The sequence below is a fragment of the Malus sylvestris genome, chromosome 7 (genome assembly GCF_916048215.2).
Source record: "Malus sylvestris chromosome 7, drMalSylv7.2, whole genome shotgun sequence".
Lineage (NCBI taxonomy): Eukaryota > Viridiplantae > Streptophyta > Magnoliopsida > Rosales > Rosaceae > Malus > Malus sylvestris.
In genome coordinates, this window is record NC_062266.1 from 24,621,334 (window position 1) to 24,646,554 (window position 25,221).

The 25,221-nt window shown below is 37.0% G+C and overlaps 1 protein-coding gene and 1 non-coding gene across 8 annotated transcripts; both read right to left on the reverse strand.

Annotated features, from left to right (window-relative positions):
- Positions 1–908: 908 nt before the first annotated feature.
- On the reverse strand, positions 909–980 carry TRNAC-GCA (transfer RNA cysteine (anticodon GCA)). The gene has a single exon. It is a non-coding gene; the product is annotated as a tRNA-Cys (tRNA).
- Positions 981–1,580: 600 nt separating this feature from the next.
- LOC126629620 (OVARIAN TUMOR DOMAIN-containing deubiquitinating enzyme 9-like) lies at positions 1,581–6,269 on the reverse strand. 7 transcript variants are annotated; one of them, XM_050299704.1, is made up of 11 exons: positions 5,933–6,266; positions 5,236–5,600; positions 4,891–5,132; positions 3,785–3,858; positions 3,168–3,249; positions 2,718–2,792; positions 2,526–2,599; positions 2,382–2,430; positions 2,201–2,285; positions 2,050–2,106; positions 1,581–1,932 (listed from the first exon to the last, which is right to left on the reverse strand). In XM_050299704.1, exons 2-11 carry the CDS (start codon positions 5,564–5,566, stop codon positions 1,883–1,885), a joined length of 1,119 nt encoding a protein of 372 aa, XP_050155661.1. In that variant the 5' UTR covers positions 5,567–5,600; positions 5,933–6,266; the 3' UTR covers positions 1,581–1,882. The 7 variants fall into 7 exon arrangements, 6 of the variants coding, with proteins under 6 accessions (XP_050155661.1, XP_050155659.1, XP_050155657.1 ...); XM_050299702.1 differs by having other exon boundaries at positions 5,230–5,600; positions 5,977–6,261; XM_050299700.1 differs by having other exon boundaries at positions 5,230–5,600; positions 5,933–6,261.
- Between the last annotated feature and the right edge of the window lie 18,952 nt (positions 6,270–25,221).

Below are 25,221 nucleotides of genomic sequence, written 5' to 3' on the forward strand. Positions count from 1 at the left end.
TTGATTTCAGCTTATTCTCACAGCAGCTTCCAAAATAAGCCATTTTTTTCAGTTTACCAAACACCAAAAACCCTCACAACTTTTTTTCATGGATGCTTTTTTTTTTTTAAGCACCTCACTCCCAAACCACCCCTAAGAACACTCTGCAATCCCCTTTCCGTCTTCATTTTTTGAAACGCTAAATAAACCGGATTTTCACTCTCCGATTCTTTAAGATCACGGCCGACTCCCTCATCAAGGCAATGTGCTTCCCCCCCGGGGGCCGCCGCGCGGGGGAAAGCGGATGCCCTACCGAGTACCGATGGCAGACTCATCACAGTAAGCCTCTTTGAGGATTGTAGTGCAAGTCTTGTTCCTCAAAGACAAATAAAACACATATGGGGATGCCTCTCAAACACCTTGTGCATTTTTTTTTGTAGGAATTTGATTAGTTAGAAAAGTAAATATAAATCTGAATTAGCTTTTTAGTCAAAATAGTCTCGGAGATTTGCATAACTCCTCATTTTGATGAAAAATTATGTTAAATAAGATCAAAATGAACCCTCAATTTAAAACAATAGGGCAAAATAATTCAACAAAAATTGAGGATATTTTGTCATTTTATTTTTATTTAATGGAGATTTTTCATGAAATGACCAAAATGATTGATGATGAACTATCTCAAGGACCACTTCTATTGATTTCAAATCTCAGGAACCAAAGTGAGGAATTATGCAAATCTCAAGGATCATTTTAGCTGAAAAGCCATTTGAATTTTAAAGTTGTAATTTTTTTTTTTCAATAAACAAAAGGTTAAGCCTTTCAAAAAATAAAAATAAAAAAGGTATATGTTATAAATAGAAAATTGAGATGGATCTCTCTACTTATTTTCTTATAATTAGAAAAACAGTTTAAAAATGAGTTTAAAAAGGGCCCAACCGGGTTCGAACCGGTGACCTCTTGATCTGCAGTCAAATGCTCTACCACTGAGCTATGGACCCTTTGATTAATAATATTTTAATCAAAATTGTCTATCATAACATTTTTTAGGAATGAGGATCTTCTCCCATCATCTTTGTGAGGATTCTAGGGATTTTCAAATCGTGTTCATTCATCGTACATCATGCGGTCATAAATTATTTTAAATTAAATATGAATAATACTTGACAAAAACTGACTAATTATATACGATGAATGGACACGATTTGAGGATCCCGAGAGGATCCTCCTGGATTTTTTAGCGCCACAAATTTTTATTTCTTCAAATTCCATAAGAAAAATCAGTACTAACCACAAATGATCCATTTTTCTTTATTTTCTATAAATTTCTAAATAACAAACCACCATAACCAAATGATCACATGTCCATTCTCATGGTGCTATGAGAGATTCTAGCATACGAGCGGAAATATATTCCCCTCTCGTTTTAAAAGGTTTTGAAGTATTCTGATTTTGTCCAAACAACAACAAAACCTTATTTAACTAAGTAGGTTCGGCTATATAAATATTAGAACACTACTACGCTTAGTTTTACATCAAGTCCTGTTCTAATTTTCTCCAATTTCTTATAACATTTCTGAACATTACGCGAAGGTACAAAATTGAATGGAAAGAAAGATTTACTATATTTGAGAATAAAAACCATGAATTTATTTACATTAAGGAGTGACAAATCCTCTATATCAAAGGTATGTTAAAAAAAACAATCTAAATCAAAGAATATGTAACATGTACAAGAACTCGGTGAAGAATCATCTTTCGGTGCAAATGCACAAGAGCAGAAACAAGCAAGGGAACGCCATTCTGCCCCGGCTCCAAGGAGCCAATATAGACAACGTCAACACGAAACTGAAGCTTCCTCAACCGAAAAACTAAAACTCGTTGCAAATGTCGATTTCTGGTTTCAAAGTTTCCACCATTTCTTCTTTTTCTTTAAGCTCGGGGGAGGAAGTTCTGAACACGGTAACAAAATACAATCGAAAGATAACAAATGTTAACACCAGCATTATCATTTCATTTGTCCTTTTTAATCCCAGTAGATGTATGTCAAAACCGATTATTTTCATTTACCTCCTTCGGGATAAATTGAATTGTAATGCACCTCAGCCCAAAAGCTCAAGCAGATAACTGCACAAGTGAAATATAAGCAAACATGACCGAATGTAGTCACGATTAAAGGGGGGATGAAGGAAGGAAACATATAAACTTCTAAAACCGTTACCTCTGTTGGATTTTTCAACGTGTGGAAGGATCTCAATGTAACATGTATCCCGGAAGGAAGTTATTACAAATATCTTTACACCATACTGCAATAAAATAGTGGATATGTCAGTTGACAAATGAATAAGTTTCTCTGCGACCTGACGAACACCCACATAAAAGCAATAGATCGAGTCTTATACCGAATCTGCGGCCGCCTGCAATGTTACATGATCACCCCATTCACCATTCCTATTTCATCCATGTCGATAAGAATTAGTAAATAAGCAACAAAAAGACGTAAGCTTTAGGATAGAAAATCATGGAAAAAGAGATTAGCACAATACTTGCTCATCTTCTTTAGATAATCAGCATAACCCATAGGAACATAACCCTCGTACATTTCGGGGTGACTCTTCAGCTGAGACATTAAAAAGATGAGTAAAAAGAGTTAAAATACTAGATATCCTCTGCAACACCGTCACAAGAATAACTTCAATTTAACTACTAAAGATCCACTTACTGAAATGCCAACCAACCTGTTGAATAATTTGGTCTCTTACAACGCCATGGTATTCAGGAGAACGATATAGTTGATCAGATAAAGCACGAAACTGGGAAAATAAGACAATAGTGAGACACTATCAACTTAACTGAGAAGAGGACTCTGCAATATTACAAGTCATAACAAAGACATATATACATTTGCGCAGTGCATTTAAAATCTAGAAAGAAAGAAGTATCCAACGAGTGTAGAAATGGGGAAAAAGTTGTCTCACTCAAGATTACATCAGATTATTCATTGTGAACACGCCATTGATGTACTTCAACAAAAATTGGAAGCTCGGTAAATTCTTGTTTATCATTCAAAATTAAAGGAAAAATGACAAACCGATCGTTTATGTCTAACAACAAGGCAAAACATGTAAACTATGCAATATACTTCAAGATTTTCAAGTATAAGAAATTAAAAGTAAAATAACACCAACCTGACAGTTACCATCTCCCTGGACCTTACACTCCACCAAATCATACAACTGCAGTCTGTTAAAAGAAAAAAAAGGAAAAGATCTGAAACCCCAAGTGAAACACTCAGTACCAATTTCATATTTAATAAAATTACACCAACAGGGTTAAAAAAAACAAGTGCACACACAAAGACTGAACATAAAAAAATGACAGAATATAATCTGGAAAAATGCAATTGGAAGCAATGACACTATAGCTCCCAGGACACACAAACATTATATGTTTGGAGTGATATCAATATGTTTTTAACTTTTCAGGTTGACTCTGATTGCACGCCAATCACAATAATCTAACGGCCAATACAGGAACCCTTCCACAGTTTTGACAAGCGCTTTTTATTGGTAATTTTAAGTGGTAAGGGTTGACCATCATGAGAATCAGCAGCAATATACAGGATCTAGTTCAATATCATGCTACTGCTATACTTGAATTGTATCCCCTTTTATAATATAAGAAATTGACAAGTCAATCTATGAAAAAATCAGAGCCCAAAATACAGTTTGACAATACATCCCTGGCGACAATTGATTATTCATACAACTTAAATATATAATACAGGGGAAATAACATAAAATACCTTTCTAAAAGCCTCTGATGATCTGATATCTCTTCATCCTCTGAGGGTAATTTCTCATTCGTTTTAGGAATATGCTGCCAAAAGAATGATCATAGTGTGAATCCCATTTTGCAAGAAAAGGAAATATTAAAAATTTGTATTGGCAGGCTGCAATCAAGTTTGCTAACAAAAAAAACAAAAAGAGATGTGCATGCTGTGTTGCCTACACCACCAATTCTAAGTCTGAATCCTGTTCAACATTCCAGGATAAAACATTTGGTAACTGATTTCCATTTTGTCCGAGAGCGAGTACAGAAGGGATATTTGGAAGTTCAATATGTTCCTAGTTCCTACACAAGAGCAGGTTACTGATGTCTTGACAAAATCACTTCATGGTTCTGATTTCCTTCAACATTTTCAAACTTAAACTTAAACTGAGTTACCCCAATTCGCAGTACCATGTCAGCAGTTAGTTTTATAGAGTAGCTTCAGTTGTAAGCAATATAGAAAGTATAAATACCTATTCTTATTATTTCCTATTAACGAATATTGTAACTGCAAAAACTTACAGAAAAATACAGAAATTCATTTTCTTCTTCCTCAAGATTTCGTTTCTTCAGTTCTTCAAGATTTCATTTCCTCAGTTCTTCTAAGATTGTTATGAATGACAATGGATATCTGATCTATTCTCACACCATCCCCCAAGTAAAAATACAAGAAACTATTTTCTACCAATTTAAAATTGCCCGTGAGTTTATCATGACTGCAGAAGAAAGTTCAAAACACTGAGCGGTCTGCTCACAGGACGTGTGCCCTGAGTACAAGTACATATTATACATAAAGTTATTCTTTTCGGCAAGATGAAAACAGATTTTCGTTTAGTTTGTATAACCCTAGCTCACAACTTGGTGTGAATGCATGCAATTGTTTTGTCCTTCTGTTCTGTTCTGTTTTTCTCAGAGAAAGATAAAGATAGCGATTTACCCAATTCAAAACAGAAACAATATGGCAGGACCGAATAACCAAAAGCACTGAAATATTTATTCGGATAGATGGCTAGCAGATGATATGCATAATCCTTCGATAATTAAATGGCAGCCGCAAGATGCCATAAAAGTTATACTTACAGGTACAGAAGCCATCTGATTCAATCTTCTCCCTACTTCACCATCAAGCGAAGATTCATCTGTTATGTCCAGTAAGTGCAAAAAGTCTTCCCCATTAATTGAGTATTCTCCTTCGCAGTGATCATTTGCTACCTCGTTTCCAATTCTCCTTGGATCATGCGCCTCATGTTGCTTATTTCTATAATCATCGGTATCCATATTTCTGCCAAAGTAATTTACTGCATCCCGAACATTTTCAAGCCCTACAGATTTCCAACATTTCTTCACAATAAGGACAACAAATACAGAAACACAAATCAGAGATCTAAACGAGAATGTCAATTTTGCGGTATCCCATACCAGTACCATTGTGCCTATTTGAAGGACCAAGCCAATCCTGCGCAAGAATTGACGCTTCCAACTGCCCATCTCCATAACCAGAACCTCCTGACTTTTCTACAGAAGTGAGCCTTGACAACTCTTCTTGATACGCTTGAGCTATAATCTCATCATTCTCCACATTACAAGGCTCAACATAACCTTCTCTAACACACTCTACTTGACTAAAATCCTGGTCGTATTGCGTAATAGTACTATGAGAATTATCATTCGACATCGTGCAAACATCCAAGAGATGGAGACCCCATCGAACCACGTCGGGATCAAGATTATATGTTGTCATCTGCTTGTGTAACATCTGTATAGCAACACTACCTCTGCTCCTCAAGTACCTAGCAACCCCATTAAATATCAATAACCGAAAATAAAACTCGAAAAGGGTATAAACAGAACACTAGAAACAACATCATTTGCAATCTATTAAACTAAGTTCACAATCATATAATCGATTTCCTCAAAATCTATCCACAATTTCAATCAAAAATGGGAACTTTATACTAACCCAAGAGTAAAATCCAAAAGTAGAAACAAATATATTGCGCATCAAGTCCAGAAAACTCAAATTCCACAGAGCAGAACATGAATCACAAAACCCTAATCCCAAAGAATCCAAATTGTTCAAATCGAATCCAGAAAAGCTTCGAACTTTGAATTTACAACGTACCCAGCAAACTAAAAATAAAAAATAAAAAAAAATAAAAAACCAACTTTGAATCCAAAATACGGTATTGCGGTCGGAAGAATTCAGGGAGCCAAACGGGAAGGGGTCGTGAATGCACGCGCCACCTGGGGGGAGGAAGATAAGAAAGTGTTTGTTGAAATTAGAAGCCGCCTTGGGATTTTGCGTGTTTTGTAGGAAATGGAAAGATCCCGTTGGGGTTTATATACCGCTCGCTTTTTGAAGTGGGAACCTGAAACAGAGGCGGCCCCATGATGATTTGACACGCGGACCTTAGTCAACGGGATCTCCCGGTCCCCGTTAAGATTTGGTTTAGGGAGTTCGTCCTTGGGCCTAGTAGTAGGAGATGAGAATATAATTGAGACAAGGGTCAAATGTAGCCAAAATCTTTGACCCTTCTAACAATCATCCTGAAAATCGAACAATTTAGGGTATCAAATGACTTTCCAACCAACAACAACAACAACAATAACAACAAATCCTTTTCCCACTAAGTGAGGTCGGCTATATGAATCCTAGAACGCCATTGCGCTCGGTTTTGTGTCATGTCCTCCGTTAGATCCAAGTACTCAAGTCTTTTCTTAGAGTCTCTTCCAAAGTTTTCCTAGGTCTTCCTCTACCCCTTCGGCCCTGAACCTCTGTCCCGTAGTCACATTTTCGAACCGGAGCGTCAGTAGGCCTTCTTTGCACATGTCCAAACCACCGGAACCGATTTTCTCTCATATTTCCTTCAATTTTAGCTACTCCTACTTTACCTCGGATACCCTCATTCCCAATCTTATCATTTCTCGTGTGCCCATACATCCCACGAAGCATCCTCATCTCCGCTACACCCATTTTGTGTACGTGTTGATGCTTCACCACCCAACATTTTGTGCCATACAACATCGCTGGCGTTATTGCCGTCCTATAAAATTTTCCCTTGAGCTTCAGTGGCCTACGACGGTCACACAACACGCCGGGTGCACTCTTACACTTCATCCATCCAGCTTGTATTCTATGGTTGAGATCTCCATCTAATTCTCCGTTCTCTTGCAAGATAGATCCTAGGTAGCGAAAACGGTCACTTTTTGTAATATTCGCTAGATTGCTCCGGTCATTAGTGTGGATAAGTATATAAATGGATAGAGATAGGAAAGCAAACACAAGATGTACGTGGTTCACCCAGATTGGCTACGTCCACGGAATAGAGGAGTTCTCATTAATTGTGAAGGGTTTACACAAGTACATAGGTTCAAGCTCTCCTTTAGTGAGTACAAGTGAATGATTTAGTACAAATGACATTAGGAAATATTGTGGGAGAATGATCTCGTAACCACGAAACTTCTAAGTACCGGAGTGTGGTATCGTCTTAACTTGCCTTATCTGTCTCATAGGTAGATGTGGCATCTTCTCTGGAAGTACTCTTCCTTCATCCAGGGGTGGTATCTGTAACTGGTGGAGATGCACAAGGTAATGTATCAATTTCACTTGAAGCTTACTTGTAGTTTCAAGCTTGGTCAAGCGCGATACAAACCATGTAGTAGGAGTCCCCCAAGTCGCCGGGCTGGGGGATCTGCTGAAAGAGGTGACAGACAAGGTAAGCAATCAGAGCTCCGGCTGATTGTTCACATTCTCCCTATCTTGCAGGCAGCATGAAGGATAAAGAGAAGAAAAATGAGAAGAGATGATATGGGATACTTTTGCTTTTGAAGAAATAACTTTCCACAGGCTTATTCTTGAACCGGGCTGGAGGGTTTTCTGGTTTCCTCCAGAGTATAAGGCCGACTGAAGAATTTGAGGGTCAAAACAAGTCCATCAAATCTAGAGTACGTTCGACCCTGCTGATATGGGATACTTTTGCTTTTGACAGAGTAGTGGATGTATTGGCACGTGTGCTGTTACGCTTGTCTCCACATGCTTCCTTGTATCCTTCTCACTTGCCCTATCTGTTCCTCAGGCAGATGCGGTATCTTCCCTGGAAGCATAAGATGTTGAAGGTGAGTACTCGAGAGCAATGCCAGGTAAGTAATCAGGTAAGGGGTTCCAGGCAGTCAGTTCCTGGCTGGAAGCTTGATTCCAAGTGCTAACTGATTGCTCTCTTTCTCCTTGTCTTGCAGGTAAGAACAAGGCCAAAGGAAAAGACAGGGAAAAAGCATGATATGGGATACTCTTGCTTTTAACCCCGATGATATGAGATATTCTTGCTCTAGTATAGCTTGTTTACAGAGGTATTATCGGGGGGAAAGAAAGCTGAATATTTCGAAAGGCTTCGTTGGGAGTGCCCTCTCAGATAAGAGAAAGGGTTGAGCATTTTGGCAGGTCTGCCTGTCCGTTAGGGATGGAGGTCGACATATATAGGAGTCTCCCTAACATCAAGTAATAATGCTATTCCTTTACCCTGCTTGGTCATAGCACGGTAGTGGGAGCTGCCAGCTTCACATGTTTTAACTCTGTCAGAGCACTTTGAAAAAAGTGGTCTGTGGTATCTGGAAAGCTGATGTTGCGTGTGAAGATTACAGACAAGCTTTATCCAAGGAGATCCAGCTCTTGAAGTTGGGAAAGTGGTGCCTCTTCGGTTTTCGAACAAGCAATCTTGTCGGGGATCTGGCTCTCGAGATTCGGAGAACGATGCCTCTTCGATTTTTGAGAAAGCAATCCTGCTGGGGGTCTGGCTCTCGAGATTCGAAGAGCGGTGTCTCTTCGATTTTTGAGAAAGTAATCATGTTGGGAATCTGGCTATCGAGATTCGGAGGGCGGTGCCTCTTCGATTTTGGAGCAAGCAATCTTGTTGGGAGTGTTTTCTCGAATGTGAGTAAAGGTTGGGCATGTTTGCTAGTCTACCTTGCCACGAAGCACAGAGGTTGACACACAGGGACTTTCCAATTATCCAGCAGTGGTACTGTTCCTTTACCCTCTCTTCGATTTTTGAGAAAGTAATCATGTTGGGAGTCTGGCTCTCGAGATTCGAAGGGCGGTGCCTCTTCAATTTTGGAGCAAGCAATCTTGTTGGGAGTGTTTTCTCGAATGTGAGTAAAGGTTGGGCATGTTTGCTAGTCTACCTTGCCACGAAGCACAAAGGTTGACACACAGGGACTTTCCAATTATCCAGCAGTGGTACTGTTCCTTTACCCTCTCTTCGATTTTTGAGAAAGTAATCATGTTGGGAGTCTGGCTCTCGAGATTCGAAGGGCGGTGCCTCTTCGATTTTGGAGCAAGCAATCCTGTTGGGAGTGTTTTCTCGAATGTGAGTAAAGTAATCAAATGACTTTCCAACCAACAAAAAAAAAAGTCACGTATTGTAATGACACGGATTAATGATGAGGAGAAATATTTTCTTCCACCTTACAATTTAACGTTAATTTTCAAACTAATATTATAAATATAAAACACAATACAACATGTGTTGAAAATTCTATAATGATACTGCAAAGCATGAGAATTTTGTAATGATGATTGCAAAGCATGTTGGAGAAATGATTACATCATTATTTTGATAATCTTTTTTGTGCGTGATGAGTCATGTATATTATAAGATGTGTGTAATTATTAACACTTGATATCAGATCTAGTGGCATGAGTTCAGAGAGAGAGAGAGAGAGAGAGAATGATTACATCATTATTTTGATAATCTTTTTTGTGCGTGATGAGTTATGTATATTATAAGATGTGTGTAATTATTAACACTTAATATCAAATCCAGTGGCATGAGTTTACAGAGAGAGAGAAAGAGAGAGAGAGAGAGAAAGAGGGGGTGTTGGAGGATTTTAAGGTCAAAGATAAGAGTTATATGTTCATATGTACTTTAGTTTTTTTCAAATTGTAATATGGAAAACTAACCAAAACACCCTCAAAAGTTTCACTTTAATCATCAGGACAAAACTTAGCAAAAATGCCAATCATTCCCTTCACACATCCATACAAGATTGCTCAGCAATGAAGATGACATTTTCAGAAAAATTTTGCATGCCAAAGATAAGGTGGCAAACTTTGCAGCAACCAAGACAATATGGATTCACGTGGCCTTCAGCAGCTTTCAGAAACAGTGCTGACAGCTTTCAGAAACAGTGTGTTGTCACTATCAAAAAGTTGTAAATATTGAAAAATTATTTTGTTGTTTAGGAATCAACTTTTGTATATAAGGGAGCCTTTCCTCTCATACAGAGGACACCTGAATACCACACACATCTCTCAATATCTGAAAACACCATACACTCAAGCATTCGTAGCCTTCATAGCATCCTTGTAAACACTTCTTTGTAATCACTTTCTTGTAAACAACCATCTCTATAAACATTCCATATATCAATAAAAGTTCAAGTGTACATATTCAAGCAATCTCCAAGTCTTAAGTAAGTTTTCTTTTCCTTCTTTAGTGTGTTTGTTTAATTAGACTTCTAGTCCAAAACAGGAAAACACTATTGTGGTTATATTATTAACCTGCTAAACTGACGATCATACTTTGTTCGAGCACTCTGTTATAGTTGAATGTTTGCCATACAAATAACTGGACATCAACCAGGGTACCTCTGAGTTCTTCATACCTCTGAGTTCAGTCGTTAAGGCTTTATACTTGTACTGTGAGTGGCCGTCATGCTGAAACATGTCGAGTTCCATGTGCAAGGTTCTATGTCTAGTTGTTATAATGGTCATCCGACTATTTAACCGAGCATGCGTTACAAATTTGGTATCAGAGCCAAGTTTAGCATTTTAATAATATAAGCATAATAGTAAAGTACCTTGAGGATAGAAGTCATTAATACAACTGATATCATATTTGTTTATTGTATATGAACAACAGATATTATTATCCCTGTAGACCCTGTCAACCACAATTACCAGGTATTTATTGTCCCAGACATCCAACTATAACTAGCATAAAGAGAAGATTAGCATATATATCCAAAAAGAATTATTAGTACTTTGAAGAAGCAAAAGTTTTATCTTGGATATCTTGAACATCCTTCATTTATTCGTAAATATAATAACACAGAATTGCAGCATAAAGTTTTAGAAGCAAAAAGAACAACAGATCAAGTTTTAGAGACATTAAGAGAAGAAAGAGAGTTTTTAAGAAACCAGTTAGCCGTAACCCTAGAGAAAGGTAGACTGTAGTTTATGATAGATTATCTTAATTTAGAAATTAGTGAACCTCAAAAAATAAAAATAACTTTAGACCAAAATAGTTTAGTTTGTTATTTTCCATCAAGAAAGCATAATCATATTTTGCACAGTGAAGAAAATTCACAAGCCAATACTATTGTACATCTTATTATTAGTCAAGCAGAAAATATAAAATTAGAAAATAATAAGCATAATCATTTGTTAAACCAGTTGTTAGAACATTTCCAGAAAAACTCTATAAAAATAATTAGACAAAATTTAGAATATATTACATCTCAGTTAGAAGATAATAATAGAAATATTCAAAGGTTTCCTAGCAAAAAAGAGATAAAAGAGCTTGTTGATCTTATAGATAGTAAGCCGAAGCAAGTAGAACTTAGATCATTAGAAATAGTTGAACAGCTAAAATCAGAAGTTCAAAAAATTCAATTAGTACAAAAAGAGTTAAGTGAACAAGTAGATAAGTTGCATAATAAAATAGATAAATTATTAGTTTAATGACAGATTCTAGAACTAGCAGAAAATATATTCAAGCTTTGAAAGAAATTAGTAAATTAGATAAAGAACCAGTAGGATTAACAGATTTTTTCAACACAAGTATCCAGTAGTAATATTCCCATTAGGCAAAATAATTTGATTATCCAATTAGTTTTAAGTTTAGCTGAAAAATTAGATCAAGTTGAAGAACAAATAGCAGAAATAAACCAAGTTTTACATAAAGCATCTTCATCACTTCCACCATCCTTGCTAGATAAATTAGAAAATTTAACTTTGAGTGCAAATAATAATAGAAGACCTAAGCTAAATCATTTTGATAATAGAAAATGGAACTCTTTAGGAAAAAAGGAAAAGAAGTAGTTAGAGCGGAAGATATTTATCCAAATGAAGAAGAAGCACAAGAATTTATTCGAAGAGGTTTTGAGAGAACACAGAAAAATAAATATAACTTGTATCAATTAGGTTTATTTGAAAACAAAAGTAGAATTGTAAGCAACATCAATCAACATGAAGTTGGCTGTATTGATAAAGAAGTCACACTTAATCTAATTAGTAAAGAAGCAGTTACTCATTTGAGAAAATCTCATTTTAGTCAGATTCATATAGGAACAATATTAATTGGAATAGCAGGATTAACCAGAGTACAAGTAGGTACAAAAACTTTAGTATACATATATGATGATAGATGAGATAATCACCAACAAGCAGCAATAACAACAGCTAAAGTAGACTTAAGTTCAAACTTAGCAGTTATAAGTTGTATTCTAAATTATGTTATGACGATTAATGAATTTAGTAAATATATTAAAGTGAGCATAAGAACAAAAAATTATAATATGAAAGGAGAGTATAAGAATTTGTGTATTAACTTAATGTATATAGGTAAAGTGTCTGATAGATATAATCATAAGTTTAATTTAGAGTTTCAAAATTTAATTCAAACATTTGGCAGTAAACATGTAAATATGATAGAAGCAAAACCCGTAGATAATAACTTTTTAGAATGAACTCAGTGGACATTGCCTAATTTACAAGTAGCACCAAATAGACAATCAAATAAAGTACAAATATATGAAACTAGTACAGGTCAAGCAACAATTAAGTTTAGTAATTATAAGCAACTAGAAAAAATAGAAGATGATGAGAGTGAAATTGAAAATGATAGTATACATATGGCTTTTGATAATTTAGATATTAATTTAGTTGAACAAAATTTTGATCATATTGTAGATAAACTTATAGAAGATATTGATCATTTAGATGAAGAACAATATTTGGAAAAATATAAGACATATGATTTAAGATTACATAAAATTTCAGACAAAGAAATGAAAATTTTAATCTTAGAAATAGGAGTAGAACACATTTTAGGATCAAAAGAATATAATAATTTATTAGAATTGAAAGCAGAATGTAATCTAGCAGAAGAAAGTAGTACATCAGGAGTAGAAAATTCAGGACACACAAACAGAACCGATCAACAATTTTTAAGACCAACAAATGAACAATATAATGAAAAAGCAAAAGTAGACTATATGGAAGAAAGTATGATAAAACCTAGAAAAAATAGGATTCCATATTTGAGAGGGTCAGAACAAATTAATATAGCTGGTAATATATTAAATTTAGATAATGTAGATCCGCAAGATTGGGAAAGAACGATTGAGAGATGGGAAAAAGGCTGCGTACATGCAGCATTAATGTTAGATTTTAGTAATTCACAAAATATGTTAGATTACTTTGAACATACTTTGGATGATTTAGTTTTTGATTATTTCCAGTCATGGAAAGTTCAAAATCTAGAACAACATCAGGCAGCTAAAACACATTTTAATATTGATGGTTTTGTTACTTTGATTAAACAAGAGTTTTTAGATCATAATAGGTTAGATGACAGAAGTGAACAAGAACAAATAAGAGCAATCAGAAATTTAGAACAATTACAAATTTGCGATTTACAGTATATAGCTGAGTATACCACATATTTCTTTAAATATTTAGGAAGAACAGGTAGATATTAATTTATTAGATACTTATATGACAAAAATAAAAGGACCAATAGGTGAAAAGATTTGGAATGAATGGCAAAAGCATTCGAAGAAAAATGATATTGCTATAGGACCTAGAATTCAACATGTATATGATATACTTAGACAAGAGTGTAGTCAAATAAAGGCTAAGAGACAAATTAGGAAGCAATTTTACATGAGTTGTAAAAATATAGATTTACCACAACAATATGGTTGCCATAAGAAAAATAAGCATAAGAAAATATACAAAAAGAAATATAAGTTATATAAACCCTACAAACCATATAAGAATTTCAGTATAAGACCTTCAAGAACATATAGGAAAAGAAAATATATTCCAAAACAATTTAGAAAAAGAGTGGCAGACATTGGATTAGGAAATATAAAGCACCAAAAGATAAGAGTAGTTGTAAATGTTATTCATGTGGAGAAGCTGGACATATTAGACCTAAATGTCCAAAATTAGGTAAACAGTCGAAAGAAAAAGTACATTTGATGGAGTTGTTTAAGTTAGAAGAAGATGAGGATATTCAGTCAATATACAGTTTAGATAATTTAAGTGATAATGAAAGTATTTATAGTATAAAGAGTATTAACATGATAGATTCAGACTCGGAAGATTCAAGTAGCACAAATAGTGATCTAGAAGAGTATATGTGTGCATTCATAGAAGAACAACATGAAGAAGAATATAAATACATTAATTTAGGTTGGCCAGAAAAATGTCATAAGTGTAATAAATTAGTTGCAAATAAATACTACAATACATACTCAATATTATGTGAAAAATGTTATAGTAATAGGTTATTAGAAGTTAATTCAGCAGAATCTGAAATATTAAGAAATATTGTTCATAGTATAGAAAAACCAAAAAATAGTTCTTTAATCACTATAAATTGCGAAATAGAATTAGCAAAAGAACATAAGATACAAACCATAGCTATGATAGATACAGGGAGTACAAAGAGTGTCATAAGAGAAGAGTTAGTACCAGAAAAATATAAACAAAAATTAGCAAAACCAGTAAGAATAACACAATTTGATGAGAGACCAGTTTACTTAACACATTGTATAAATAATGAATTTATTAAAGTAGAAAAACAACAATTTAATTTACCATTAACATTTGTTTCACCAGTAGGATCATATCTATTTATTTTAGGGTTAAACTTTTTGAAAAGTTTGCAAGGTTTTTTATTTATGAACCCTAACATAACATTGTTCAAAAGAGGCATTACAATAACTGACCAAAGTAAAACTGTAGAAGCATACAAAAACATAAGTATAGAAGAGACTAGTGGCCAAGATTGTTATCATTTAGAAAACTCAAAAGAAAATGATGAGCATAATAACGTAGAAGAGTTTGATGAAGACATTTTTGAACATGAATACCCGATTTTAGAAGAAGGAACCTGTATAGAAATATTACAGTTAGATAGACCAAAGAGTTTAGAAGAATTGTTACAATTAGCAGAACAAACTAGGATTATAGGAGAAGACCCACAGTTACATTGGAGCAAAAATAAAATACTAGCAAAATTAGATATAATTAACCCAAAATTAATCATTAAGACGGCTGATATGCCTTGTAGTCTAATAGATAAACAAGAGTTTGAGCAGCAAATAAAAGAGTTGTTAAATTTAAAAGTAATTAGACCATCTAAGTCTAGACATAGATTAGCAGCATTTATTGTAAGAAAACATTCGGAATTAAAAAGAGGTAAGGCTAGAATAGTTTATAATTATAGGAGATTAAATGATAATACATACGAAGATAGGTATAAATTACCAAATAAGGATGAGCTTATAAACAAAATTCAAGAGAGTAAATATTTTAGCAAATTTGATTGTAAATCAGGTTTTTGGCAAATAAGATTAGCAGAGGAATCAATTGAATGGACAACCTTTACTTGTCCAGAAGGACATTTTGAGTGGCTCGTTATGCCATTTGGACTTAAAAATGCTCCATCGATCTTTCAAAGAAAGATGGACCAAATTTTCAAGAAATATGATAATTTTTGTAGTGTTTATGTAGATGATATTTTAGTATATAGTAAAAATAAAAATGAACATATGAAGCATTTAGAGATAGTATTACAAGAATTTATCAATAATGGAATTGTAATTAGCAAAAATAAAATAGCATTAGAAAAGCAAGATATAGAATTTTTAGGAATGTATATAAAGTCAGGTACAATCCAATTACAAGATCATATAGCTAAAAAGGTGTTAGAATTTCCAAATAAATTAGAAGATAAGAAACAGTTACAAGCATTTTTAGGATTGCTAAATTATGCAAGAAATTTTATCCCTGATTTACGAAGAAAAATAGCAGTATTACACAGTAAAACTAGCAAAACTGGACAAAAATATTTTAATAGTGAAGATATTAAATTAGTTCAAAAAATAAAAGAAGAAATTACTAAACTTAAGCCATTAACATTACCATTAGATGATAGTTACAAGATAGTCGAAACAGATGCTTCATCATTAGGATGGGCAGGTATACTATACCAGAAAAAATATAGGGAGTCTCCAAAGTTTGACGAACAAGTTTGTAGATATTCCTCAGGAAAGTTTAGTGATGTACAGTCAAGATTACCATCAACAGATTTAGAAATTTTAGGGATAATTAATTCACTTGAAGCATTTTCTTTATTTTTACATAATGAAGTATTTACGATTAGAACAGATTGTCACAATATAGTTTCTCATTATAACAAGATACATGGTAATAAACAGGCAGCCCGAAGATTGGTTAATTTTGTTGATTCAATTACAGGAAATGGTTTTAAACCAATTTTTGAACATATAAAAGGTAATGACAATACATTAGCTGATATCTTATCAAGATTAATTTGTTGAACAGGTATGGAATATCGTGGACCATCATCAGCAAATAGCACAAGACCGCAAGGCAGAAGAGTTTCTTTGAATGGCATGATGATGCACCATCAACCTCCACCATTCAGTGGATTTCAAAATAGCATGAGCAGACCAGCATCACCACCAGTATCCACCTTCAACTTTAATGACAATATTGTTGAAGGAATCAGAAATCCAACTCTGAGATACAGGTCAAGGGTACTAGGACTTTCTGATAGGCAGCAGGTTCGCTTATATAATTTTTGGAATATCCAAATTAAGCAGCCAAGCATGAGGTTAGGTCATGAAAAATTAATTAGAGCTTTAGAACAAGAGTTTGATAGCTTTAATTTTAATTTCCACCAAAATCAGCAGCATATTCATTCTCTTGAGCACAACCTTCAAGTCATCTTTAAGGACCATGAGTCATTACTTGATAAGTTTACCAAAATGAACCAAGAACTCCAATCTCTTAGAATGCAACTGTAAACACAGAAATTCCTGCGATGAATGAGACAAGAACACGTGTACAAAATAATATTTGTATTAATGATTTAAGGGTTACAATCTCTTCTACAAATTTAGCCTCTGATTCTATCTTTGTAATGGGTAGATTTGATGTTGTTGATTCAAAGGGCCGTCGGGGCTTGATCTTGGGATAAACAGTTGTGCGGATTTGTTGACGTCGTTGATCCAAAGGGCCGTCGGGGCTTGATCTTAAATTAGTGGAAGTTCTTCAAGGGGCCATTGGGGCTTGATTTTGAATGAGGATTTGACGAAGAACGAAGAGAGCTTTCTTGATCCTTCAGGATTTGCTTGGAAGCTTTGGAGTTTCAAAGCTTCAAGGTTTTGGTGTGAGGTGAATTGGTTATGAATTGGTCCCTCAAAATGAATGCCTTGGCCTCCTATTTATAGAATTCCAAAACTTGATATTTTGGATTTAAATAATTAGATGAAATAAATCATTTCTGCCAGGTGTTGATACGTGTCCTGTTTGATGACTTTTCTAACTTATTTCGATTTTTTTGTTTAGACACAGCTACGTGTAAAATTTATGTAATACATGAGCGTTGAAACTTTGATTTATAGGTCAACATTTATTTACAGAAATTTCGATGTCTACAAATGCCCTCACTTCAAAGCACGTCATATACATGTGTTTGTCACGTGTAGGAGATGCGTTTTGAAGTCTCTTACTGTAGATGTCGATCCAAGGGCCATCAAGGCTTGATCTTGGACTGGCTGGTAATTTCTTCAAGGGCCGTCGGGGCTTGATCTTGAATTTGACTGGAAGATTTTCTAGTTTCCTCCAATTTTTGATTTTCCACAGGTTTAATCTTGAACTGGGCTGGAGGGGTTTTCTGGTCTCATCCAAAGGACTTTCCACAGACTTAATCTTGAACTGGATTTGATTCAAGGGTGGTGGACACTTGATCTTGAATCAGACTTGTGATTTCTTTTAGGGCCGTTGAGGCTTGATCTTTGAATTTAAACATGATCACGAGCAGTTTCAGGACATGCATGCTTTGAAAGATCAAGGAAGTTCGCCGCATTTTCATATGAACCCTGAGCAGTTTGGTCAACGGTATGATCTTCAAGATTGATGGGCTCTTCTTCCAGTTGGTGACTTGATCTTTAAAGATTATCGAGACTTTGTTCTTCGGCGATAGTGCCAGCGAAAGTTTGTTGAAGCTTCTCGAGCTCTTTGATTATAGCAACGATGGCAGGCTTGGTTTTGACTTAGACTCCTCCGTCTGAATTATGCAGTTTGGTCGAGAAGGGTGTCTTGCCATAATGATTTATTCCAACTCATCGTGCTGAATTCTTCTCTGCTTGTTTCTTTCGCCTAGCAGAAGTGGTGCGCAACCCTTTGCCTTTAAATGGTTCTTCAGAGCATCACTTTTCAGCCACTCATCCATGCTTGGCAGCTTCAGTGTAAAGAGCCAACGCCATATCAACTGTTTTGAAATATTTGCTGAGGAAATTCGAGATCCTTCAACAGTTGAAGATGAGCACTTGAGAGCAACGCTAGGTAAGCAACCAGGCAAAGGTTCCGGGCAATCAGTTCCTGATCGGACGTTTAATTACAGGTTCCGACTGATTGCTTCATTTCTTTTTGTTCTACAGGTAAGAGTAAGGGCAAGGGAAAGGATGGGGAAAAAGCATGATATGAGATACCTTTGCTTTCGACCCCGATGATATGAGATACTTTTGCTTTTGAAGAAGTAGCGGATGAACCAGCACGTATTTTGTTGCGCTTGTCTCCACATGCTTCGATGTATCATCTTCACCTGCATCATCTGTTTTCTGGGCAGATGTGGTGTCTTTTCTGGAAGCACAAAATGTTGAAACAATAGGTACTTCGAGCGCAGTGCTAGGTGAGCAATCATGAAAGGTTCCAATCAGTCGGTTCCTTACCAGGAGCTTGAGTGGAGGTTCCGACATATTGCTTTTTTTATCATTGTCTTCGCAGTGAAGAGGGAGGACAAAGAAAAGGATAAGGTGAAAGCATGCTATGAGATACTCTTGCTTTCAACCCCAGTGATATGAGATACCTTTGCTTTGATGTGATTTGGCTGAAGAAGCGTTTCCAGGGAGGAAGAAAACTGAGTTTTGGTTGCAGATGCCTTCGGCAAGGAAGAAGAGTCAGGTTGGATGTGTGTCTTGCTATAGAGGATGGAGGTCGAATTATATGGTGAGCTCCCAACAGCAAGTGGCAGGGTGGATGTGGCCTTGTCTTCCATGCTTTGTCGGCCAACAGTCAGGTAGGTGAGTATGATGGACTCCACATGTTTTCAACTTTGTCAGTGATCTCTGGCAAAGTTGCACGTGATAGCCGAAAGCTGAAACTACATCTGAAAAGTGTTGACGGATTTTACGCAGGAAAATCCGGGTTTTGAAATTCGAAGAGCAGTGTCTCTTCGATTTTTTTTTTTTTTTGAACAAGTGGTTGTGTTGCCTCTTCTTTTTAAAGAGGTGTCAATCATTTTCAACCTGCACGCTTTGAAGATTGCCCGCCTTTGAAAATTGTCTTTGCTGTATTTCTGAGATTTTTACTCACTCCAACCCTTTTCTTTTACCATCTTTTTGGAAATGGCTAACCCATCTAACATTTGTTTAGATTTGAGTCTCAGCAGTGACGCAGGTGCACCGCGTCAGGGTAATATATGGCGCCCGTCCTTCTTATCTTCTAATGGCCCTCTTACAGTTGAAGACTCTGTAATGAGGGATGCAGCAACGGCTACGGTTGTAGCTAGGAACCTTATCACTCCTAAAGATAATAGGATACTTTCACGACGGTCCGATGAATTAGCTGTTCGAGAGTCCCAGGCTCTCAGTGTCCAGTGTGCGAACTCTGTTTCCAACATGGGTCAACGCTTACTTGTTCGAACTCGCCAGAGTGAATCATTGACAGCTGAGGTGGTAGCTCTTAATCAAGTGATCAAACAGCTGAAGTATGAGAATAGAGAGTTGCATGTGCTTGCAAATAATTATTCGACGAGCATGAAGAGGAAGCTTGATCAGTTGCTGGACTCCGAAGGTCGGATTCAAAGTGACAATCAGAGATTTGTAGATGTATTCCAGAAGGACCTTTTGCCTTCGTCATCTGGAGTTCGACCAAGTATTGAGGCTCCGAATAATCCATCCCCAATGCCTCCCTCTTCTAGGGTTCCGCCGAGTACTAAGGCTTCAAGTACTGAGGCTTCACATAAGTGACATTTGTGAAGACTCCTTTTTTTTTTTTTTTTTTTTTTTTTTTTTACGCATTTGTAATTTCTTAGAGATATCAATGGACATGCTTTATTTTATTCAGTATGTTGTGCTAAAACGTATATCTGACTAAGATGTGTTACTCTTTTTTTTAATTTAATTTAATTTTTTTTTATTTAGCACACTATTCTTTTACCCCCTATTTTTTTAGACGGAAATTTGTCCTCCCCTACTTTCTTCCTTTCAATTATTCTGTCTCCACCACCTATTTCCTTTTTCATTCTTGACTTGCTAATAGTAGCATACACCATGACCTGTCTTTCTTGCTTTTTATCATTTCCTTTGGATGGTGCCTGTCAATCACTTCTTTTCTTTGCTTTCGGTGGCTGGCCACCATTTGAAAACCCTTTTTTTTTTCTTTATATATGGTGCTTTGTAGGGATGGAACTCGACGGACGGTGAGCTGCAGTCGAGGCTTCATGATCGGCTAGTCGTTTGACGGCGGTTTATTGAAGTTCTTCGTCATTGTTGTTTGCCACGGACGGAGAGAAAGCCTTTGGGTGTGAGTTGGGCAAACTTTGGTTTTGTCAATCACATTCAAAGGCATCAGTCATGGCGGAGGTCAAACTCCATGGAGGCAAAGATCATGATGGAGTAGGTGAGCTTGATGGGATCTTTGTCTTTCTTCACTTTCTTATGGATCTTCTGCAGGGATTGTCCACCTGTGACCAAGTACAAAAAATGTTGACACCAACTTCGCATACGAGCTGCTGAGGCACCACAATCCAGAGGCCAAGCTTTTCGCCGAAGACGTGTTGCTCCAGCTTATGGTACCTATCGGACCACTTGCCGGGAACCATTTCATGCATCTCAATCAATTGCCACAACGTGAACAAAGTGATCACCCATGAGAGCACTATTACAACACATCCTGGACCCTATCCGAGACTGGACGTTGCAAAGGGAAGACCTAGGACACCAGCTCCAACCATGGAATTGACATTGTGGAAAGCTGCATACCACCAATTTGCATTCCTTGATGAAGTAATTGGAGGTCAATCATTTATTTCCTTTTGCTTCCTTGCCTTTTCATCATCAATGATCTGCAACTGCTTCTCCGGTCTCTCATCCACTACGCGGCCATGACTTTTCAGATCGTTTGACTTAGAAGCAACTAGGGGATCCACATGACTCTTAGAAGCACCGCTTTGCTTGTCCGAATCTCCAGCGATCTGAACCTAGGCATTTGGAATCAAGTACGACAAGCCCATCTTCGAGAAGCATTTAATAAGCTCTGCAAACACCAGATTGGATGATGCAGCTTTTGAAGCCAATTCAATAGGAAACTTCGAAGCAAATTCACGAAGTGGCTCTGGCAGGGACTTCACAACTTCGATTTCATCATCGTCGTCATCAATTTGTTGATAGAGGTTTGATGGTTGTACAGCCAATAGAAACAATGAAACATATTTTCTGAGCCGACAACAGTTCTCCCTTCTCCGTGACTCTTAGAGTAGTGACGATTCTCAGACCGGGAAACAAGTATGTTCATTGATCCTACTTGATTAAGTGGTGACAGCAACCTGAATCCCCTGCTTTAGATTGTAGTTGAAATCAGCAGGAGGGCCAACGTACCCAACCTTGGCGTGGTCCTCTTTGGATCCAGATTCGGAGTCGGAAGGGAATTGGAGATGCGAGTCTGATTCCGGTGGCAGAGGCGGTTCATTTCCTGCAGGAATGTCATGGAAGAAACGGTGGAGGTCGTGGTGCACGTATGAGGTCTGGAGGGAGATGGAGAGGCTCCGGAGAAACTCATGAGGGTTTTGAGGTGACGGCGTTGGACGGTCTCAACCCCAGGATTTGGACCAGAGGGTGTTCCTTGTGATTTGGAACGAAATCGCAGCGATTGGGGGGTCGAGCGAGGTCAGGCGAGTGACGATGTTGGGGTTACCTTCCGAGAAGAAGGAGAAGGAGACATGTATTTCGACGAGACTTGCCGGCCTCTGGGTCGTTTCTGAACGAAGCCATTTGTCTTTCTCAGAAGGTAAGAGAGCCCCGATGGGTTTTGGAGATGGGCGGTGAGTGCGAGACTGAATTTGGGTGCCCTCTGGGTGCCCCAAATTTCTGCAGAGACGAAGGGAGAGGGAAGAGAGATCCACGAGTGGTTTTCAGGGCGTAAGACCCATGGCGAAGCTGGAGAGAAAGCAGGGTCAGCGTGCGAAGCAGTGGATTGGGGCTCCGGGGAGGATGCGCCTTTGTCGTTGGAGGCGAAGATGGATCTGATGACCTTGAGCATTTGGAGTTTGGTCTCGTACTGTACAGACTCGTGGTCGAGCTCGTGGTCCTCACGGCAGGTGGAAGGGATGGGGAGGTTGAAGTGTGGTGGAAGCTGTTGGGTTTGTTAGTGAAAGAAGAGGAGGCTCGTAGAGGAAGACGAGTGAAGATGGGCTTTGAGAGCCAAGCCCCGATTTGTAGCTGGTGGACTTGAGTCTTCTTCTTTGAGCTAGATTTGGACAATAGGCTTGGGCCTGGTCACTGCCACTTGGGTTTGGATGACCTCCTTTTGATGGGCTGGCTGGATAGGTCATATATATATACGTATATAAAAGGAATTTTTTTTTTGGTAAATACATAATAACATATGTATTCATTTTCTTTTTTTTTGAAGAAGCTATAATTTAATTGCGTACAAAGAAAATTGCAAATTTTTTTTTTAAAAACAAAATAAATTTGTAATAAAATTGACCTTCATCAATGAAACATTTATTTATTATTATTATTTTTTTTTTAAATACATAGTAATCACATATGTATTTTTTTTTTGTAATGAAATTGACTTTCATTAATAAAACATTTTTTTTATTTTTTTATTTTTTTTTTATTTTGATGTGACTAAACTCGAAATTTAATGTTCGAGCTGCCTACGTACCCTTCCAAGGAAGAGATCAAGTCAAAACGTAGTTGAAATGAGTGATGGTTTTAATAGTGATTTTGATGATGATTTTGCCGTACACAGTTTATGCTCTTGCGGGCCAGGAGCGTTGGTTGTCACCTTTTAGGGGTAGTAGCGCTTCAAGAATCTTCCATTGATAGGGCCAATCTTCAAGCCGTCTTCTGTCATGATTAAGTAGGCGCCGTTGGTGTAGACTTCTTGTATTACGTATAGTCCGTCCCACTTTGATGTGAACTTGCTTTTCGTCTTGTGAGTTGTGATGATAGGCCTACGCAATGCGAGGACAAGATCTCCAGTTTAGAAAGACCTTGGGCAAACCTTCTTGTTGAATGCCTTGGATAACTGTGCTTGGTAGCATTCCAAGTGTTGTTGAGCTTCGAGCCTTCTTTCGTCGAGTGCTTCCAACTCTTGAAGGCGCAACTTTGCATTCTCTTCATTAGTTAAGCCTTCTTGTATAGCCATTCTCAGTGAGGGGATTTGACTTTTGAGTGGTAGAACAGCTTCCACGCCATATATAAGAGAATACGGCGTAGCTTGGGTAGGAGTCCTATATGTCGTCCGATATGCCCAAAGTGCTTCACTTATTCTTTCATGACAGTCTCTCTTTGTTCGGCTGATCACCTTCTTTAAGAGATTGCACAATGTTTTGTTGAATGCTTCCGCAAGACCGTTGGCTGGGGTATGATACATGGAAGACTTGTGTTGCTTGAACTTGTATTTCTCACAGAGCTCATCCACAAGTCGGTTGGAGAATTGCTTTCTGTTGTCAGTGATGATGTAGCGAGGCACCCCATATCGGTGGATGATGTGCTCCTTGATGAAACGGACAACAGTTTCCTTCTTTACTTCCCTTAGGGGTATGGCTTCAGCCCACTTGGAGAAGTAATCTGTTGCAGCTAAGATGTAAGCTTCTCCTACAGATGACTTCGGAGTAATTGGTCCTACGACGTCCAATCCCCATGCATCGAATGGCCATGAAGCAGCTATAGCGTGTAATGGCTCAGGTGGTTGGTGTATGAAGTTGGCGTGGAATTGGCAAGCTTGGCACCTTTTGGCATGTTCCAGGCAATCCTTCACCATGCTTGGCCAGTAGTAACCCATTCTTTTGAGCTGGAAATGTAGCTTTGGTCCAGATTGATGCGCCCCGCATACGCCTGAGTGTGCTTGATGAGTAAATTTTATATTATATATTTTACCCTAATCTTAGTATATTTTGGTTAATATATTGGAAGAATTTTGATACTTTGAATTGTATTTTCAATATAGGACTTTCGACTTCCTCTGGAGAAAACAGGACCAAATGGACGAATTTTGGAGTAATTCCAATTGGAGGTAGTTCGTGAGTCACTTAGCTTGATCGTATCAAAATTTGGGATTTTTTCACCAAGCAGTTATTTTCTGGCGATGAAATAAAGAAGCAGTGCGTAGTGCTGGAAAATGACGTTTTTTGGCTTAAATGACGTTTTTGGAGCCCAAGATGACATCGGATGAGTTCGTGGCCTTCTGGAAAAGTGTTCAGAATATTCCAAACATCAAATCCAGCTATATTGGGCCAGTTTTGGAGTAGCTTATGGGCCAAAACGTGTCTGTTAAGATTTTAGACGAATTTTACTATTTTTATTTAGGGTTTTTATTAATTTTAGTTTGCTAGGGTTTGTGTGGAGGCTTAGCAAATATATTGCTTGGCCGTCTACAGTTTTAAAGAACGTTTTCTTTTATGCAATTTTGGAGACAGAGAGAAGTGCTAGGGTTTTGAAGATTTTCTAATTGAAGGTGTTTTCAATCCTTTTCTTAATAATAATTTCTATGATTTCAATTATGAATATGCGGAACTAATTTCTATTGCTAGGGCGAAGCCTTGAGCCTTAGCATGAATATGTGATTTTTATTTAATTGCTTATGATTGATTGCATGCATATTTTGAATTGTTAATCACCGGGATAAAAACTATCTAATTGTCTTAATGCCTGATCACCATTAGGATCTTTAGAAAAGTAATTTGATGCAATTTTGGTCGGAAGGTTCCCTGAAATTGACGCTGGCTTCTTGTGATTAATAATTGTAATTTCTCTTAGGATGAATATCACGTCTTAAGGATTGCATGGTTTTTCAAA

Excerpts from the sequence above, each read along its gene's own strand:
- LOC126629620 (XM_050299702.1), bottom strand. The coding sequence starts at position 5,566 with ATGTTACACAAGCAGATGACAACATATAATCTTGATCCCGACGTGGTT. Across the intron at positions 3,250-3,784 it reads CATCAGAGGCTTTTAGAAAG|ATCTTTTCCTTTTTTTTCTT; the intron begins GTATTTTATGTT and ends TTGGGGTTTCAG. Across the intron at positions 2,431-2,525 it reads TATCTAAAGAAGATGAGCAA|GAATGGTGAATGGGGTGATC; the intron begins GTATTGTGCTAA and ends TGGATGAAATAG.